Raw genomic sequence first — 19,299 nt, 5'->3', positions numbered from 1 at the left:
AGAGGCTGCTACTGTATCAGCATCACAAGATAAAGCACTCTGGTATCACCTTGCCCATGTCCTCCTTAGTGTCACCCAAGACATTTGACTCTGATACGGTAACCGATAACTTTTCTTGCTCCACTTTGCAATGTTTCGTTTCCTACTTCTTATTACCTTGGGACACAAAAGTGGCAGAGTTGTTGAGAGCTGATGACCAGAAAAGGGAGAACACTAGAGGAAATCAGAGACAGTCAGGAAAGAACGCCAAAGCTGATTTTCCAACTCTATGCTAACTCCAACCTGCAGAAAGAGCTGAATATAGAAATCTTCTTCAATATCTGATGAAGTCACTCCATTTATCACACACACACACAAATGAATCACCTGGCTTTTTTTTTTTTTTTTTTTTTTTTAATCCAGAAGAGTTGTGCTGGGGACTGTGCCCCGTCCTGCTGATACAGATCCTGAATGGAATCATCAGGAATGGCACAGTGCAGGTGTCAAAATCAAAGTAAGGCCGCAGAATTTTGAGAGGACCCTCCAAATACTGAGAACTTGTGTTGCACTCAAATGGTCTCCTGGATTTCTTTATTTATGAGAAGGGCTTCTTATTGATGTCCCCCAGAATCCAGACTCAGACCTGTTCCTCCAAAAAGGTCCAATTGAGTTGCTACATAGTAGCAAGGGTGTATCTTCATGCCCACCTAGCATTCCAGGCCCCCAATACTTCAAGTGAGCTTGAAATTGTTTTAAGTGAACTATGGCTGCAAATTTTTTACTGTTTTATTTAAGGGAGCATACAGTGGAGTGACTGAAGTCTGGACTCCTCCTCCATGTGATGCAGAGAAATAAGGAGCCCAGCTCTCAGGAATGGCATCAGTTCTCCTACAAACAAAATGCTGGGATATGGACTTTTGGCACATTGTGGAAATAGGAGAACTTTTAATTCTGTAATGGTTTTCATGCCACTGGGTCAGGGAGGCTGTACATTAAACCTTACTGCATCTGAAAACATGTTTACTTCCCAAAAAGCCAGCCCAGCCTTTATTAAAGGACAAAAGAGAATATAAATCAGTACCTCCACAGAGAGGTAACTCCTAATATTCCTATGATGTCTGAACCCTATGATAAACCTCCTAAAACAAAAACCATTTTGGTTTTTCTATTTAACTCCAAAGGTGGACTCTGACTAATCTGTTTGGGCTTAATGCTACAGTACCAGCACAAGCTACAGGCTCCCTACCACCAAATAAGCCTTGCTCTTCCACCTCCCATTACTTTGAACCCTGAACCTTATAGAATTAGAAACACTGTATAAAGACAAACAGATAAAGGGTTAAAATATTACAAATAAATAGCTAAAATTATCTTCCCTCCCCCAATCACTCCTAAGAAACAGACACCAAACATTACTTAAGTGTCCAAAATGACCAAAGTCCTTCATTTGCCCATGCCTCAAATGGACAACTATCCAAACAAAGTGAACAACCTTCATGCAAATGCATCAAGGAATGTATTGCTTTTTCATTTGCTGCCCAGCCCTTCAAATACATGCACTAAAATGAGTTAAAACATGGCCTAAAAATGGAAAAAGGGAGAAAAAAATATATATGAATATTTCCCACAAAACTGTTTCCCACCCTTCCCTCTCCCTATGCCCCACCCACCCCCTCCCATTCATAAGCAAGTACTTTTTTTTTTTTCCTCTTTTTTCTCTGGCAAAGGAAAAAGTGATTCTTGGTAACCAAAATCAAACCCTATGGTCTCTTTAGTAGGGTCTGGCTATGCCTTTCTAAATTTACCCAGCTCGGTGTCAAAGCCATGCCATTTAAGATTCTTGAACACAAAATCACACCTGACTCACCCCTTATGGTGGTTTGCCTATAAACTTATTAGTTTTTCTCTGGCCATTTTTGTCTTAAAAAATAAGGTTCCTAATTGCCAATCAGGGCCACATCCATAAGATCATCATCTTCTTCCCCAATCATAAAGTCAGGGCTGAGCCTTGAGGGCCTGTCTGTAGATAAAATTGTGTTGCTTGTCATAGACAAGGACTGGTCTGAAGAGATGGGTGATTTAGACCAACTCTCTGGCTTGATGCTATGAGATTTTTTCTTGTCCCGGTCTTTGTCCCGGTCCCGGTCCCGATCTTTGTCTTTTACTTTCTTCTTTTCTTTTTTGTGCTTCTTATGCTTTTCTGTGCTATATTCTGGAAGAGGTCGGATACCATCATCTGAGCTGGGACTGTTCTGATAAGATTTCTCTGCTATGGAGGAGCCTGACTCACTTTCACTGTCCAGATTCTGGGGGGTATATGCTGGTGACTTACTATGGCTAGGAGAGCCACGCTCATGCTTTGGAGTGGAACCACTGATGAGTGGAGAGCCATAGTTTTTGGAAGAGGTCATCTGAGGCCTGAGCCCTTCTCCACTACTCTCCCCAGGTTTCTGCAAAGTCACTTTGGCTTTAATACTGGGAGAACCCCCATCGTGCTTGCTGATGATAATTTTTGCCACACCTGTGCTCCCCACATTTTTTGACTCTGAGGTCTTCTTAGATGAATCCACTGAACCCCCCGAGGTGGAAACCTTGGATTTTTCTTTTTCACTTTTCTCACGCTTACTCTGGAACTCTCCTCCTGACATGTTATGTTTGGAGGACATTGGATGGCTAGAAGAATTTGTGCTCACCCCCATCTGGCCATCCATTGGGTCTTCACCTCCAGGGCCACTGGTGACGACCCCATGCTTCAGTTTATCTATGACAGCTGTTAAGGACGGCTTCTTATTTCTGCTGGGAGATTTCCCTTTGGAACTCCCATGTTGGTTCTGAGAGGATGACATGGAAGAACCACTTGAGGAAAAGGAAGAGGAAGATGCTGTACAAGAATTAGATGATGGGGGAGTTTTCTGAGACAATGAGCCTGAGGATCCTAACCCTGAAGATGACTTCATGCCAGTGCTTGAACTGGTTCCAGACATATGAGAACCACCAGAACCTGAACTGATGGGGGACTTGGCTTTAGAGGATGGGGGAGTCCCAGGAACAGGCTTCATTGGAGAGGCAAGCTTATCAGAGCCTCCAGGTGGCCTTGAATGAGAAGGGGATATGTTTGGTTTACTTAAAGAAGGATTCATAAGTGATGATGGCTTCCCTTGAGGTTTCATCTTAGTGCTGCTGGAGCCACTGCTCAGTCCATGCTTGGTAATAGGAGAGGAGCCTGGCTTCCCCCCAGACTGGGATGAATTTTTGGACTGGCTAGATCCAGAAGACCCTTGGCTAGAATACACACTGCTGCTTAACTTGGAACTTGATGAACCTTCTGATTTACTGCTTTTCATCTTGCCTGAGTTGGAAGCAGAAGATGAGGAAGAGGAGGAGGAAGAATGGCTATGGTGGCTTTTACTGCCTGAGGAAGACACAGAACCACTACTGGTATACTGACTGTGGGAGGAGGGCTTGCCCACCATCACGGTGCCTTTAGGAATCTGAATAGTGATTTTGGGAATAGGTGGTGTGGCAACACCTGGGGGAGTCTGTGACCTTCCTGAACTGCCTGGAGACTTGGATCCGCCTGTACTGGTAGGTGGAGTGAAAGGTCGGTTAGAAGAACTGTGAGACGGAGACTTTCCTTCAGTGTCTGCCTTCTTCCGCTTTGGAGGTTTATCTTTGCTTTTACCATCATTAGAAGGGGTCCGACTGCGCTTCCCTGGTTTGCTATCTAATCCTGGCCCTGACAGACTACTATTACTGGTGCCGTTCCCTTCCTTTACTCGCTTTTGACTCTTTTCTTTCCCTAAGTCCCCAGGAGTCAATAAAGGACTCTGGCTACCACTGTGATGCTCCATAAGATCTGCAGGACCCAAAGCCTTACCAGCCACTGATATAATACTGAAATCAACTGTGTCAGCTTGGCTGTTGCCTTTAAACTTTGTCTCCCCATTATCACCTCCAAGCATTGGCACCCCCAAAGTATTTAGTGCCTGAGATGCAAATCCTTTGAAATCATCGTTATCTCCACTTTGGCTGCTTTCATCAAAATATTCTTCTCCAAAACCACCTTGGCTCTGGCTGTTCAACAAATCAGGATTAAAATCTACTCCATCAGGGAAAAAATGATTGGTAGGAGAGTCACTACTAGGGCTTCCAGCAGCATCTGCAATTAGGTCAGCTGGATCTGTGTAAGGATTTTCATTATTATTGGTTTGAAAGACATCAGGGTCAAAGAGGGCACTCTGAGAATGCCCAGAGCTTGAAGAATCTCGCACAGGGGTACCAATGGGTGGGCAATCGTCACTAGTGCTGGGAAGCTTAGAGGCTTCTTCTGCAATGTCTGAAAGGATATCAGTTACATCTGGGCCAATGCTGTCTGAACTGGATAGTCGGACCATCCTTTGAATACTGGGCTGGGGGTGAGGTACTGGTTGTGGGTAAGTTGTTGGGGGAGTACTACACTGGCTTGGTGCTGGAGTGATGTGTGGCGTATCCAGCGTATCTGCTGTCATGTTGACATCAAAGATAGGGTTCTGTGAGTCAACATCCATTGAAAATAGCTCCCTCTGAAAGTCATCTTCAGTCTGGTGCTTGGGTTTGTCAGGTGGTAATCTTGATGACTTCTTCTTCTTTGTCTTGTTGCTTCCCGGGCATATTTCCATCCGGGGTGAGCCGGAAGAAGAGTTCTGCCTTTCTAAAGGGCTGCTTCCATAAAGGGTTGAGAAATCCTGGGCAGGATTATCTTTAAGAAGGTTCATGAGCATCGGGTGGTTCTTGGTGTTGCCGGCCATCGAAGAGACAGGTGGCGGCGTGTGATGAGGAGGGGTCGGACTCGAGCCAATGGTAGACCCCCCGTTCCCTGTGATTTGCAACAAACTGGTAAGAATTGGGTTCTGAGACACCTTGCTGAAGTCCTCCCCATGGCCCACCGACTCATGCCGATCTTTGATGCTCATGCTCATATTAAACAAGGTGGTAATGGGACCCCCCGGAAAGGTGTTGGTTGGTGTAGTGGTACCACTCATTGGGTTGTTGCCTGTGGTCATGCCATACCCTGGGCTGCTAGCCGGGGGCAGGTTCTTTTTCACCATGTCTTCAACTGTCTCTGCAATGAGTGACAGTGCTGGAGTGTCGGCCTGAATGGTTTCAGCTTTCCTCCGAATAGCCCTCATCGTCACAGGGATGGACATACATCTGTAAGATAAGATAGAAAAAACAAAATTAGCAGTGTATTAGCTGCTAAAGGAAAACAATTCTTATTGGGAAAGCAGGGTTTAATTCTGCCTTTGATTCAGATATGCCCTCAGAGGTTTGCAATATGCAATTCTCAGGTAAGGCAAATAACCAGAAATAGTTCTATAAAATGCCAGAGCTGGGTGCCTGCGTGGCCCAGTTAAGTGTCTGCCTTCGGCTCAGGTTATGATTCCAGGATCCTGGGATTGAGCCTCACGTTGGGCTCCCTGCTCAGCTTCCACCTCTCCCACTCCCCCTGCTTGTGTTCCCTCTCTCACTATGTCTCTGTCAGATAAATAAATTCTTTTTTAAAAAATAAATAAATTTTAAAAATAAGTAAATAAAATAAAATGCCAGAGCTCTGAGCAAATTCATTCTAAAAAGAATCTGTATCAGTAGGCAATCTCAAAACCTCTTTTGAAGCACTACCAAAAACCAACCAAACCACAAACATAAACAAGAGTACAAATTAGATGTCATACTGAATCAAAAGAAAACTGATAATAATGAACTCAGTAAGACGGGGCGCCTGGGTGGCTCAGTGGGCTAAAGCCTCTGCCTTCAGCTCAGGTCATGATCCCGGGGTCCTGGGACTGAGCCCTGCATCGGGCTCTCTGCTCAGCAGGGGGCCTGCTTCCCCCCCTCTCTCTGTCTGCTACTCTGCCTACTTGTGATCTCTCTCTCTGTCAAATAAATAAATAAAAATCTTAAAAAAAAAAAAAATGAACTCAGTAAGAAAATGCCTTCCTTTGGGGCTTCACATGTGATTAATAGGATATGCTATTTCTCTTAATTAATGAACCACTAGAATAATCCCTTGAGCCAACAAATTCTAAACCTTAATGGCTAAGATCATCCCAAACCTATACTGTGAAAAATGCTATTACTGGCATAAAATCTTGATTATTTTAAAGCAAAGCACTTTCTATCTTACAGATAAATTTAATAATGTATTTTCTAAAACACTCTGCTCTAGAACATTTTTAGCAACCTTTCTTAAAAGACCAAATAGTAATATTTTAGGCTTTTGAATATCACGTGGTTTCTGTCCAACTATTCTGCCATCTTAGTTCAAAAGACACCATGGGGGGACAATAAAAAAAGGCACCATGTACAATATATAGGGATGCATGGGTGGCTCAGTCAGCTGATGTGATCAGGTCATGATTTCAGAATCCCAAGATAAAGCCCCAAATCAGACTCCATGCAGCAGGGAGTCTTCTGGGGATTCTTTCTCTCCCTCTGCCCCTCCCCACCCCGCACACTCTCTCATTCTAAAAAAAAAAAAAAAAACTTAAAAAAAAAAGGCACAGACAATATATAAATGAACACATGGGGCTATGGTCCAATAAAATTTATTCACAAAACTGACCACAAGCACCTATTCTAGAAAAATTCAAAATTACATATTAAAGTTTGTGGGAAGCAGACTGGCTTAAGTATCTTCCCACATGCCAACATTTGACATACTACATATGTTAAAAAGTGTTGCAAAGTTGGGGGGGAACCCTACATCTTATTTCAGCTGTCTCCTCCTAAAACAACCTTAACACTGGACCTAAAGTTACCTACCTTATTTCCTATTACTCTCAGAATCAAAAAACCAAAGCTTACATTGCTTTTGAATCTCAAAGCAGAGAAAGGTGAATTCAAAGCTGTGACTAAATTCTTTCTTCCTAATTCCCATTCACTCTGATTCTCAAAACAGCATTAATGGGACTCTGATGGAAAAGGGCCAGTGCTACCTTTGAACAACTTTGGCAATGAAGTCATCTGTGCAGATGAGTGCATCTGACAGCCCCTTGTACAGTTTACAGCTCACATGTGTTGAGTCCTGCACATCCATTACCACTGAAAGACAAAATATGTAAGAGTTGAGAGAAATTCAGTTTCTGACTTCAAAAAGAAGATAAATGGACCAAACCACTGCCCTAAGAATAGTGCTCCCTCACAACTCACCACACACCAGGGAGTCATTCACAGGGTGCTGAAAAGATATGCTGAAACGGGACTCTGAGAGAGGACATACTTCAAATTGGAGGAGGCCAGGAGAATCTAAAAGGCAAAGTAAAGGATCATAAAATAATCAACCAGATAAAAGACTAGACACTAGTAAATAATAATCCCTAAGTATACAGAACGAAATTCTGTCTCCTTAGAAACTAAATCCCAGGGGTACCTGGGTGGCCCAGTCATAAGTGTCTACCTTCGGCTCAGGTCATGATCCCAGGATCCTGGGATTGAGCCTCACGTTGGGCTCCCTGCTCAGCTTCCACCTCTCCCACTCCCCCTAGTCTGATCCAAATCAGACTCCATGCAGCAGGGAGTCTTCTGGGGATTCTTTCTCTCCCTCTGCCCCTCCCCACCCCGCACACTCTCTCATTCTAAAAAAAAAAAAAAAAAACTTAAAAAAAAAAGGCACAGACAATATATAAATGAACACATGGATCAGACTAGGATCAAGCCCAACATCAGGCTCTCTGCTCAGCGGGGAGCCTGCTTTCCCGCTCTCTCTGCCTGCTTCTCTGCCTACTTGTGATCCCTGTCTGTCAAATAAATAAAAAAAATCTTTTTTAAAAAATTTTATTTATTCATTTGACAGAGAGAGAGATCACAAGCTGGCTTCTCCCTCTCCCTCTACCTGCTGTTCCCCCTGCTTGTGCTCTCTCCATCAAATAAATAAATAAAATCTTTAAAAAAATTAAAATCATATCCATGGGGTGCCTGGGTGGCTTAGCTGGTTAAGCAGCCAACTCTTGATTTTGGCTCTGGTCATGATCTCAGGGCTCTGAAGGGAGTCTCCTTGAAGGTTCTCTCCCCCTCTCCCTCTGCCCTTTCCCCTGCTTGTGGTCTCTCTAAAATAAAAAAAATCTGTAAAGTAAGTAAATAAATAAAATGACATCCTTATGCCAAATACACATATAATACCTAACTATCATCATAGGTCGTTAAGCCAAATATACTGGCAGCCCAGAGAAAAGGATCACATACTTTCTTGGGAGAAAGCACACATCTTGCAGGACTAACTTAATAACTATCTTACAAAAACTATTTCCAGATGCCCTCAAACTAGTTGGAGAATTCTCCCAGGATTCAAATACATGAAATAGAAAGGTCATAAGCACACCTGCACACATGCAGTGTCATTACTCTCTCTAATATTTCTCATTTCTAAAGCAGTCTTTTTTTTTTTTTTAAGATTTTATTATTTATTTGAAAAACTGAGCAAGAGAGAGAGAACACAGCAGAGAAGGGCAAAGGGAGACAGAAATGCAGATACCCCGCTGAACAGGGAGCCCAACATGGGGCTCAATCCTGGGACTCCAAGATCATGACCTGAGCTGAAGGCAGACACTTAACTGACTGAGCCATCCAGGCAGCCCTCTAAAACAATTCTTTTTTTTTAAGATTTTATTTATTTGAGAGAGAGACAGTGAGAGAGAGCATGAGCAAGGAGAAGGTCAGAGAGAGAAGCAGACTCCCCATGGAGCTGGGAGCCTGATGCGGGACTCGATCCCCGGACTCTGGGATCATGACCTGAGCCGAAGGCAGTCGTCCAACCAACTGAGCCACCTAGGGATCCCCGCCTAAAACAATTCTTATTCCCAAAAAAGAGATCTTCTGATTTGCCTTCTTTGTTTCTTTTTTGCCTGCCATTCACACTAATACAGCTCTCTCAATGAGGTGCTTTACAACTAAGGTAAAAAATTAACTATAGTTTATAAGAGCAGCTAAAAGTTTCATCAGGGATTCTAACAGCAGACTGTTTGAAAACTATCAGCATTCTAGAATCTTAGGAGAAAAAGAAAAGGGCATGGGTCTTACCCCTTTTTAAGCTATATGCTTAAGTTCCCCAAAGAACGGGAACAGGAAACACTCAGGCAGGACTAAAAGCTGGCAAGCACTGTCATAACCACCTAAAATTTAAATCTCAAGAAATTATCTCTGGGCCACCTGGCAGAGCATGCAACTCTTGATCTTGGGGTTATGAATTAGAGATTCCTTAATAAAGAGAGAAAGAAATCATCTCTTCCCATAGCATCCCAAGTTCTACCTTCTATACCTATTGTAAGATTCAGGCCTGTAGGTACCTAATTATATTACTGTATGCAGAAAAAGAGTTAAGTCCACTATAAAAAACAAACAAAAAAAAACCCACAGTGGTTTCCAAATGCCAATTTATGGATAAGTTCCATCATAATTATATGTGGAGCTTAAACTAGATTCCCAACTCCTCCCACTGAGGTTCTAATTCAGTTCACTTGCAATTGGAAACAAGTTATAAAAGCTCCACAGAAGATATGATAAGCCACCAAATTAGAGAACCATGAGAACAAACAGTTTCCGTTTGCCAGTAGGTATATCAAAAGCAAAGGCAATACCTTCTTTCAGAATAGTTCTTTTGACACAACTTCCTATTAGGGTGTTATAGGCCACTTGATGTCTGATCAGATTTAGGATAAGAGGAACTCGGCCAGGGTGCTGAAAGGTGATTTTGCTAACTAGGGTTCCCTGTAGACTTCTGCCATCTGGAAGAGGAGCATCCTTGTTGAGGAAATAGCAGTGCTGCTGACCTGGAAGAGCCTGGGCAAAAAGAACAAAGGAAATGAGCACTATTTACTCACCCATCGTGCTCCAACCACAAAATATCCTGGGAAAAACCACTACTCCTCAAAATCACCAGCAGTTTCTCAGTGAATAATAAAAATCCCCAGTGAATTCTTTGGTCAGCTAATGTTATAAAGGCCGATTACTCACTTGGCCGAAAAGACCCCTTTTCTATAAATATTCTATTAGTGGTTTCCTAACCCAACAAAATTATAAACTATATAAAAATCTATATAAAAGAGCCCCTAAACTATAAGTGCAAAATCCCTATTTTTAATAAAATACCTTGTATAATATATTTGTAACACAATCAGAATTTGGGAACTACTACTTTAGACTTTCCTCAAACATTCAAATAAATTCAAGTCCAGATGAGGTTTTGGAATCCTCCTTATTTTATTCATTCTAGCACTTTCTTCTCTGTATGTACTTGAAAAATGTTTTCAGATTAAAGCTCATGACACTTAAAAGAATTACACATTAAGAATTCTTAACAGCTACTTACAAACTTATAAAAGTTCAGGATACTATTAAGAGAATTTCATCTGAAATGTTGGCCATGAAATGTACATTGTTACTTCCTGACTTGGAAGCTCATGTTCTTTTTCTTCGTATGTTTCAGAAATTTCTGTAATTTCCTGCCTGAATGAGGAACTAGGATATGATCCAGTAGTCCAAAGGAACGTTTCTGACCTCAGTAATCCTATAAAGGAAGATTCTGATCATAGGTTCAAATATAACCTACAACAATCTATGGAGCCTTACTTACAGCATAAAATCGCATGTTGTGATTCAAAGGTATGGGGTCCGGATCCTTTGACAGCTCAAATTGAGTGATTAGTTCATAGAGGGGTACATAAGTTGGTTGAGTTTCAAACAATGGAATTCCTGGAAAAATAAGGATCAACCTAAGGATCACAATAACATCAAAATGTTGACAGCTCAGTTTTCCTTTCATAACTTCTATTTCATTTATCCATTTATTAAAAAAGTACTTACTGAGCATTTACTAGTACAAAGCACCATGACATTTATACCCATCAGTACTTCTTTGAGGCCAAGACTGAAAGTCTAAGATCATCTGAATTTGAAGTTTGTTTTTCCAATTTTTAACAAGAATTAGTTCTTGATGCTTAAAACTCACCTGTGCAGTTCTGAAGCTTCTGAACAAATGCTCTAGATACTGGGATTGGCTGGGGAAATTTCAAGAAGAAACAGGCAGGAAGATCAACACTGTTGGCACTGGTGATAGAGGAGAAGGAGGGGGTCCTTAAAAAAAAAAAGGAGGGGGTTGGTTGGATTTTGACTTCATATAAAAATGAAAAATCTAAACACCCATTCTTAAACATGCCCATATCATTTAACAAAAGCCTATCAAAGGTTCGCTCTTTTGGGGTACCTGACTGGCTCAATTGCTAGAGCATGGGACTCTTGGTCTTGAGGTCATGAGTATGAGCCCCACACTGGGTGTAGAGATTACTTAAATAAATTCTAAAAAAAGGTTTAAAAAAGTTCACTTTTGGGGCACTTGAATGGCTTAATCAGTTAAGCATCCATCTGACTTTTTTTTTTCAAGATTTTATTTATTTATTTGACAGAGAGAGAGGGATCACAAGTAGGAAGAGAGGCAGGCAGAGAGACAGAAGGGGAAGCAAGGCTCCCTGCTAAGTAGAGAGCCCAATGTGGGGCTCGATCCCAGGACCCTGAGATCATGACCTGAGCCGAAGGCAGAGGCTTAACTCACTGAGCCACCCAGGTGCCCCTCTCCCTGACTCTTGATTTCAGCTCAAACCATGACCTCAGGGCCATGGGATCAAGCTCCAAAATGAGCCCAGCATCGGACTCTGTGCTCAGTGCGGAGTCTACTTGTCCTCCCTCTCCTCCTCCCCCCTGCTAGTGTGCACACATGCACACACATGCTCTCAAATAAATAAATGATAAATAAATCATAAAAAAAGCTCACTCTTTTAACTTTCTTCCCCCAGCTGCAAAACATCTTATTTATTAACCCTAAAGTATTTAATCAAGCATCAATCTTGAGTCTCTAGTTAGTATTCCAATCAACAGAAGCCCCATGATCAACATAAGGAAAAAAAGCAGTCATTAAACCCCTGGAATTACAAGTAGTACAATTCTTCTCTTTCTCTCTCAGGATAGACAATGTGTTCTATAAACAGACTTCACAGAGGAACATTCAAATAGATGATGAAAAGAGAAATTAAATGGATAAAATAAAAAATCAATCTCTAGAAAGTCAAGTGAGGAAAGAGGCAAGTCAAAGTAATACTTGTTTCAGGGGCGCCTGGGTGGCTCAGTGGATTAAGCCTCTGCCTTCTGCTCAGGTCATGAACTCAGGGTCCTGAGATCAAGCCCTGCATAGGGCTCTCTGCTCAGAAGGGAGCCTGCTTCCTCCTCTCTCCCTGCCTGCCTCTCTGTCTACTTGTGATCTCTGTCTGGCTTGAAGTTGAAAAAATGAACTTTGCTAGGATTATACTTAACTTACCACTTGTTGTCAACTGGATGTGACCCCATAATTAATGGTGCAATTGGGAGTTTATACATAGCAGACGTTCCCTCAATTGTCACTGATGCGTTCATGCCCAGCGATCGAGGAACTGAGAATAGGAAAGAAAAAGAGTATTCTCCAAAGTAACACAAATTACAAGGATCTTAACATTTAAAAACAAAAATCAGGCTAACTTCTGCTAATCTGTCAGCCCTAATTTGCCAGATAATACCTCTACAACCAATGTTTCTGTCAGTAAATAAAACAAAATATAGGAAACAATGCAGTCCAAAGGAAAAAAAAATTTAAAGCCTCATTACCAACACTTAATTATTTTTTCCAATTCCAGAATGCATTTAAATAGAATTATGATTATAGGATAGTCAATGACTTAAGTTACAACAAAGGGACCAAATGAAGTATTAAGCCGTTTCTCACTGTTTCAGTGTATTAAAATGCAAACGGGGGTGCCTGGGTGGTTCAGTTGGTAAAGCATCTGACTCTTGATCTCATCTAAGGTCTTAACCTCAGGGTTGTGAGTTCAAGCTTCTCCTTTGTTCTAATAAGAAATAAAATTTAAAAAATGCAAATAGAGGGGCACCTGGGTGGCTCAGCAGTTAAAGCCTCTGCCTTTGGCCCAGGTCATGTCCCAAGGTCCTGGGATCGAGCCCCGCATTGGGCTCCCTGCTCTGTAGGGAGTCCCCCTACCCCCAACTCTGCCTGCCTCTCTGGCTACTTGTGATCTCTGTCTCTCAAATAAATAAACAAAATCTTAAAAAAATAATAAAAAATAAAAAATGCAAATAGAAAATAATATCCATTATTGTATTCTTTAGTGAGTTGGCTAATCTCTTCACCTTTGATTAAAGGGGATTATTTCAAGTCAAATGGTTTACGGCTTTTCATTCATTCATTTACTTGTTCAAAAGCACCTGTTAAGCTTTTATTATTATATGTATGTACACATACATGTATATATACTTAAGAGTATGTGTGTATGTGAATCAGATACAAAATCTGACAGGAACAGCAAACTTTGGTAAGATGGCAAACTTATTACGAAGTAGCAAATCAGGAAATACACAGCCAGGCTCAGGCATTCAAATTATTTTAAATATTTTTAAAACACTGAGCAAAACCTTCAGTTGCTTTTCAGTTAAAGTCTTACCATTATTCTCATGCAAAATGATGGGAGATGTAGTCTTATCATCCAGCAGGTCAGAAGGAGAGGCATAGTACTTCAAATTCATTAAATGACCTACACAAAATAAAACATCACTATTTTTATTAGGTAAATTGCAAACAAAAACGTTCCTATTTTTACAAAACTATATATGAGAGAGTAATTTCATATGCTCCAAAACAACTTATGAGATATGATGGAAGCCTAAATATTGAATCTAATGGCAATAATTTACTTCACAGTTTAAAAGTGTAACGGGGATAGAGGACACCTGGGTTGGCTCAGTTGGTTAAGTGATTGCCTTTGGCTCAGGTCATGATCCTGGCATCCCGGGATTGAGTCCGGGCTCCCAGCTCAGTAGGAGTCTGCTTCTCCCTTGACCCTCTCCCCTCTCATGCTCTCTCTCACTCACTCTCTCTTGAATAAATAAAATATTTAAAAATATATATATAACAATAATAATAAAATAAAAATGTAACTGGGGGAAGGCAGGTATTAACACCTTAGAAACCATTTAAAAATAAACAAATGACTGGTAATTTTCTCCCTCTGCTTATAACCCAAGGTATAAATGTAATGACACCTTAACTAAAATAAAACATTTTTACATTTTTCAGGGTGCCTCAGTGGCTCAGTGGGTTAAGTGATCAACTCTTGATTTCCGCTCAGGTCATGATCTTGGCTCCGTGCTCAGCAGGAAGTCTGCTAGAGATTCTCTCTACCTTTCCCTCTGCCCTTTCCCCCGCACATGCACTTGCACACTCTTTCTGTGTCTCTCACAAATAAATGAATAAATCTTTAAAAATAAATTAACAAATAGGGAAGGGGATGGCTCAGTCGGTTAAGTGTCTTGTCTTCAGCTGAGGTCATGATCTTGGGGTCATGAGATGGAGTTCCACATGGGCTCCTTCCTCAGCAGGAAACCTGCTTCTCCTTCCCCCTGCCTGTGTGCACACTCTCTCTCTCTGACAAATATATAAAGTATTTTTTTTTTTAAGATTTTATTTATTTATTTGACAAGACAAGTAGGCAAAGAGGCAGGCAGAGAGAGAGGAGGTAGCAGGCTCCCTGCTAAGCAGAGAGCCTGAAGTGGTGCTCGATCTCAGGACCCTGAGATCATGACCTGAGATGAAAGCAAAGTCTTTTTTTTTTTTTTTTTAAAGATTTTATTTATTTATTTGATAGAAATCACAAGTAGATGGAGAGGCAGACAGAGAGAGAGAGAGGGGAAGCAGGCTCCCTGCTGAGCAGAGAGCCCGATGTGGGACTCGACCCCAGGACCCTGAGATCATTACCTGAGCCAAAGGCAGCGGCTTAACCCACTGAGCCACCCAGGTGCCCCGAAAGCAGTCTTAACCCACTGAGACACCCAGGCGCCCCTAAGTAAAGTCTTTAAAAAATAAAATGAAATTGGGATGATTGGGTGGCTCAGTTGGTTAAACGTCTGACTTTGGCTCTGGTCACGATTCCAGGACCCTGGGACTGAGTCCCCCCATTGGGCTTCCTGCTCAGTGGGCAGTCTGCTTCCCCTGCTGTCTGCTGCTCTCTCTGACTTGTACTCTCTCTGACAAATAAATAAATAAAATCTTTTATAAATAAATATTTTTCAAAGTAAGCAAAGTAGGATCACATACCCCCACTTCTTGGAGTAAGATAGCCAACACTTCCATGAAGAATCTTATCCAAGGGACCAGCATTGGTTGCCTTCCTGTGAGACAAATGATCTATGTTTGCTTGTATTAAAGCCGTGAAGGTATTAGTGCACAATGCCCTAATAAGAAGCTGTTAAAAGTCTTAGAATACTATCTTAATAAGTTGTTCTATAACTGGACGTATAACAATTATATTTCACTTTTAAGGTAAAGAGATTATTTACAAGTATAAACCAGTTTGTAATATGGTGAACAAAAATTACAACTAGACTATTATTTATCAGATGTGAGGCCGGGTTTGACAAGTCTTCAAATAAAACTGATGGAGTATCAACCAACAACTTAGACATACTGAGAAAATGAAATGCAATCATTTGGGAAGTAAAAGGAGATGGACAAGATATACGATATAGGTAAAATACATAATATTATGCAGCTGTAAGGTAATGTAGTACCCTAGCAACCCCCTAGCTGAAGAGCTTTGAGAACAAAGTATCCCAGGGTCATATGGAATTGACACTTGAGCCCGTCTTACCAATACATAACTGCCATTTTAGATAGGTCCTGTTCTAAGGATTGGAGAGCCAGGTACATTTTAGTCTTCAGTTTGCTAGAACATAGATAAAGAGAACAAGAGTCAAACAGTTGAAAAATATATACCTACACATACATACAAACAAACATTAACATAGCCTAGAGGGCAATTCTGTTTGAAAGAGCCAGGCTAGTTAACAGAATCCCAGGTAGGTTAAAAATAAAAATGATGAGCCAGTTCCACAACTAATTACTTTTCAGCTTAAAAATCACTATGTTGAAGACATCTCAAGGATTTAGTCTCTTTTAGCATTATATCCATTAATACAGAAATTATTTACTTCAAATACCTTCAAAAGATATAAAGTTGGAAGCTATAGGTAGTCAGTATGAAAAGAAATCACAAATAAGATAGGGCAGAAGACTTGATAAATTTCCAAGCACAAAATGGTTTTACATCTATACTGATTTTTCCAACAAAAGCAAAAAAATTTTAAAAATACTTACTTGTCCCCTGGAAGGTTATAAAGATTAACAAGACCCTTAAGGTGCTTAGAAAATTCATCAAAATTTTTTTCCCTATAAGGAGTTCGGGGGAGAGGGAAGAGAATAAAACATACAATTACTACTCAATCTTAATGCAAAGCGTCAAAAATCATGGCTACCTAAAACTAATTTTAATAATTTGGTTTGCTCTTTTCTCCCCAAAGTTTTCTAGAGTCAATCAAAAGTAGCAAAAGAAAATGAAATGCTGGGATGCCTGGGTGGCTCAGTTGGTTGAGCGGCTGCCTTTGGCTTGGGTCATGATCCCAGCGCCCTGGGATTGAGTCGGGCTCCTTGCCCTGCGGGGAGCCTGCTTTTCCCTCTGCCACTCTGTCTGCCTGTGCTCTCTCTCTCTCTGACAAATAAATAAATAAAATCTTAAAAAAAAAAAAAAGAAAATGAAATGCTTTCCTTTCTCTATCCCATTTATCTAGAGAAGGTACTTGTAAGCACTATAAAGACAGTCAAAAAGACCTACTAATTCATATGCTCCAATAATTCAATCCTAACCAATGAGACTTGGTTGAAATAAATCATTTTCTTTTCCCCTTATATGTAACTAAGATGACTGGATGTCATGAGGAAAACAAATTTTTGATTGGAAAGGAAATGGAAATAAATAAATAGGGAAGATAGAACACTTGCATGAATGTATTCGGCAACCTAAAAGCAGAGAGGAAAATGAACACCTGGAGAGAGGGAGGAGACCTAGAGTAAAGGAGATGAGTACTATGGAGGCAAACCACAAAATGTTCGTATGACTAGACCTGCTCCAGGAAAAAGAAACTACTACTTAGACCCCTCGCATCCTAGAACTCAATATTCAGGCTTGGATTCTTAGTCAATTGGGTTCTGTGGGCAGGCTCAGCAATCCAACACAACACAACTCAACAATTCTAATTCTCTGTATCTTTTTTCAAACTAAAAAAAAAGTCTCTTGAAAGCTAAATTGCCCTAACAGTGTCAGATATTTGGTCAGGCAAAAATTGAACACTTAGTGCCCAAAATACCCCCTATCTTAAAATCATTATCTATACCAAGTGACTAAAAATAGCATGTAAAGGCTAATATTATTTCTGAGCTTCCCACTTCAAAACATACTTACAAATTAACTTAAGAACACCACCAATTCATAAATTGGTGCCGTTTCCAACTTCAGATTAGAACCAGAAATATTGGCTTTCTGGACTATTCTGGCAACATACCTTTGCTAGACTTAACTGATTCAATGAACTCATAAAAGGGCTGTTTTTATGTTGCCAACTTTTAAAAAGTGGCTCAAATTTGGCACATTTGGCTATGAATACATCAAAATGATTACTGCAAAGGCCAAGTATAAAACTTATTTCCTCAACATTAACATCTTAAGCCATCTCCAGGTAGTATCTAAAAACTTTGCTGTATTTAAGACATAAAATTGATATCATGACTTTCTCAAAATCCCAGAAAGTAAATTTCTACTCGACTTAAAAGGAAAGGATAGGGGTGCCTGGATGGCTCAGTGGGTTAAAGCCTCTGCCTTTGGCTCAGGTCATGATCCCATGATCCTGGGATTAAGCCCCGCATCGGGCTCTCTGCTCGGCAGGGAGCCTGCTTCCTCCTCTCTCTCTCCCTGTCTGCCTGCCTCTCTGCCTACTTGTGATCTCTGTCAAATAAATAAATAAAAATCTTTAAAAGAAAAGGATAACCCAGGGGGAAATACCATCAACTACTAAGAAACTCTTGAAGTCTGGCACTTCTATGATGGGAGTTTATCACACATATACCTTAAACGTAAAACAATTTTTCTCAAAATGAAAAAGTTCTTTCCGTGGTATAAACTCAATTTTCTCAAAAGACTTCTCTGACTCAATAATTAGGTTCTATTTATTTTTGTTGCACACAGAATTCTTGAGGCTAGATCAGTAGTTTTCAACCCAAAGTGATTGTCCTCCAGGGAACATATGAAAATATTGACATATTTTTGATTGTCACGTCAGGAGATACTACTGGCAAATAGTGGGGAGAGATCAAGGACACAGTTAAACATCCTACAATGCACAGGGTAGCCCCCTAGAGCAAAGAGTTTTCCAATCCAAACTGTCAGTGCTACCAATGCTGAAAAACCCTGGGATAGATGGAGCAGGTTAAGAAGCCAAGGTAAGGGGCACCTGGGTGGCTCAGTGGATTAAGCCTCTGCCTTCGGCTCAGGTCATGATCTCAGGGTCCTGGGATGAAGCCCCCATTGGGTTCTCTGCTCAGTATGGAAGACTGCTCCCCACCCCATGCCTGCCTCTCTGCCTACTTGTGATCTCTCTCTCTGCCAAATAAATAAATAAAAATCTTAAAAAAAAAAAAAAAAAAGAACCCAAGGTAAGTCAGTTCTGAAGGTGAACAAATACAGACTCTGAAAAATCCTGATCCAAGAAAATAAATATTTTCTTCAGAAGAGTAACTTCTGATAGGCCTCAAGACTAGCTATAAAGAAGAGCACTGTCAATATCAGAATATAAATGTCATTTACCTACCTTAGCTGCTGCACAAGTTCTGGACAGCTCTGAAATTAAAGAAATCATGTTAAAACTTTAAACTACTTTAAGGCGTCTGAAGACATCAAAAATTTTTCTTTTTTTTAAAGCACATGCTTTATAACAAAAACATTAAAACTACAGAAAATCCTTATATTAAGATATCAAAAAGCATCTCTTCCTACTTAGTAAACCATAGGGGTGGGGTGGGAAATTAAAGATCAAAATATATGATCTAGTTTATAAAGAAATCAACTTTCAATAGCTTGTTTAGAACATTAGGACCTCCTTTTAATGCCATCCTTAGGGTCCATATTCAACTGGTTACACACGTTAAACATTCATCTCTATTACAGGCTTTTTCAGAGACGTTAGTTATGTGTAAGATTATCTGTCCTTGATTATTAGCTTGTTGAGGACAGGAATTTTAAGGAACTTTGTATCCCCAGCACCTGTTGTTCAACTGCGGCTCATGTTTGTTGATATGAAATGGAAAGCGTTCCTCTAGTGTCTCCACTTGTCAAAGCCTTTGGATGATGTCAGAGATGGACCCATGTT

The 19,299-nt window shown here is 40.6% G+C and overlaps 1 protein-coding gene across 1 annotated transcript in view; it reads right to left on the bottom strand.

Moving 5' to 3' along the window:
• Nucleotides 1–327: 327 nt before the first annotated feature.
• The window catches only part of MED1 (mediator complex subunit 1), a 29,102-nt gene continuing 10,130 nt past the window's right edge, over nucleotides 328–19,299 (bottom strand). The window contains exons 6-17 of the mRNA XM_059380697.1: nucleotides 18,742–18,770; nucleotides 16,199–16,270; nucleotides 15,693–15,767; nucleotides 15,140–15,213; nucleotides 13,491–13,580; nucleotides 12,320–12,431; nucleotides 10,961–11,085; nucleotides 10,586–10,704; nucleotides 9,591–9,792; nucleotides 7,168–7,263; nucleotides 6,954–7,059; nucleotides 328–5,169 (exon numbers count right to left, since the gene is read on the bottom strand). Coding sequence (XP_059236680.1) covers nucleotides 1,917–5,169; nucleotides 6,954–7,059; nucleotides 7,168–7,263; nucleotides 9,591–9,792; nucleotides 10,586–10,704; nucleotides 10,961–11,085; nucleotides 12,320–12,431; nucleotides 13,491–13,580; nucleotides 15,140–15,213; nucleotides 15,693–15,767; nucleotides 16,199–16,270; nucleotides 18,742–18,770 — 4,353 coding nt within the window. The 3' untranslated portion in view covers nucleotides 328–1,916. The remainder of the gene's footprint in view (nucleotides 5,170–6,953; nucleotides 7,060–7,167; nucleotides 7,264–9,590; nucleotides 9,793–10,585; nucleotides 10,705–10,960; nucleotides 11,086–12,319; nucleotides 12,432–13,490; nucleotides 13,581–15,139; nucleotides 15,214–15,692; nucleotides 15,768–16,198; nucleotides 16,271–18,741; nucleotides 18,771–19,299) is intronic.

The sequence above is a fragment of the Mustela nigripes genome, chromosome 16, assembly GCF_022355385.1.
Source record: "Mustela nigripes isolate SB6536 chromosome 16, MUSNIG.SB6536, whole genome shotgun sequence".
NCBI lineage: Eukaryota > Metazoa > Chordata > Mammalia > Carnivora > Mustelidae > Mustela > Mustela nigripes.
Note: the sequence above shows the minus strand (reverse complement) of the source record. Positions and strands in the feature narration are given on the sequence as shown.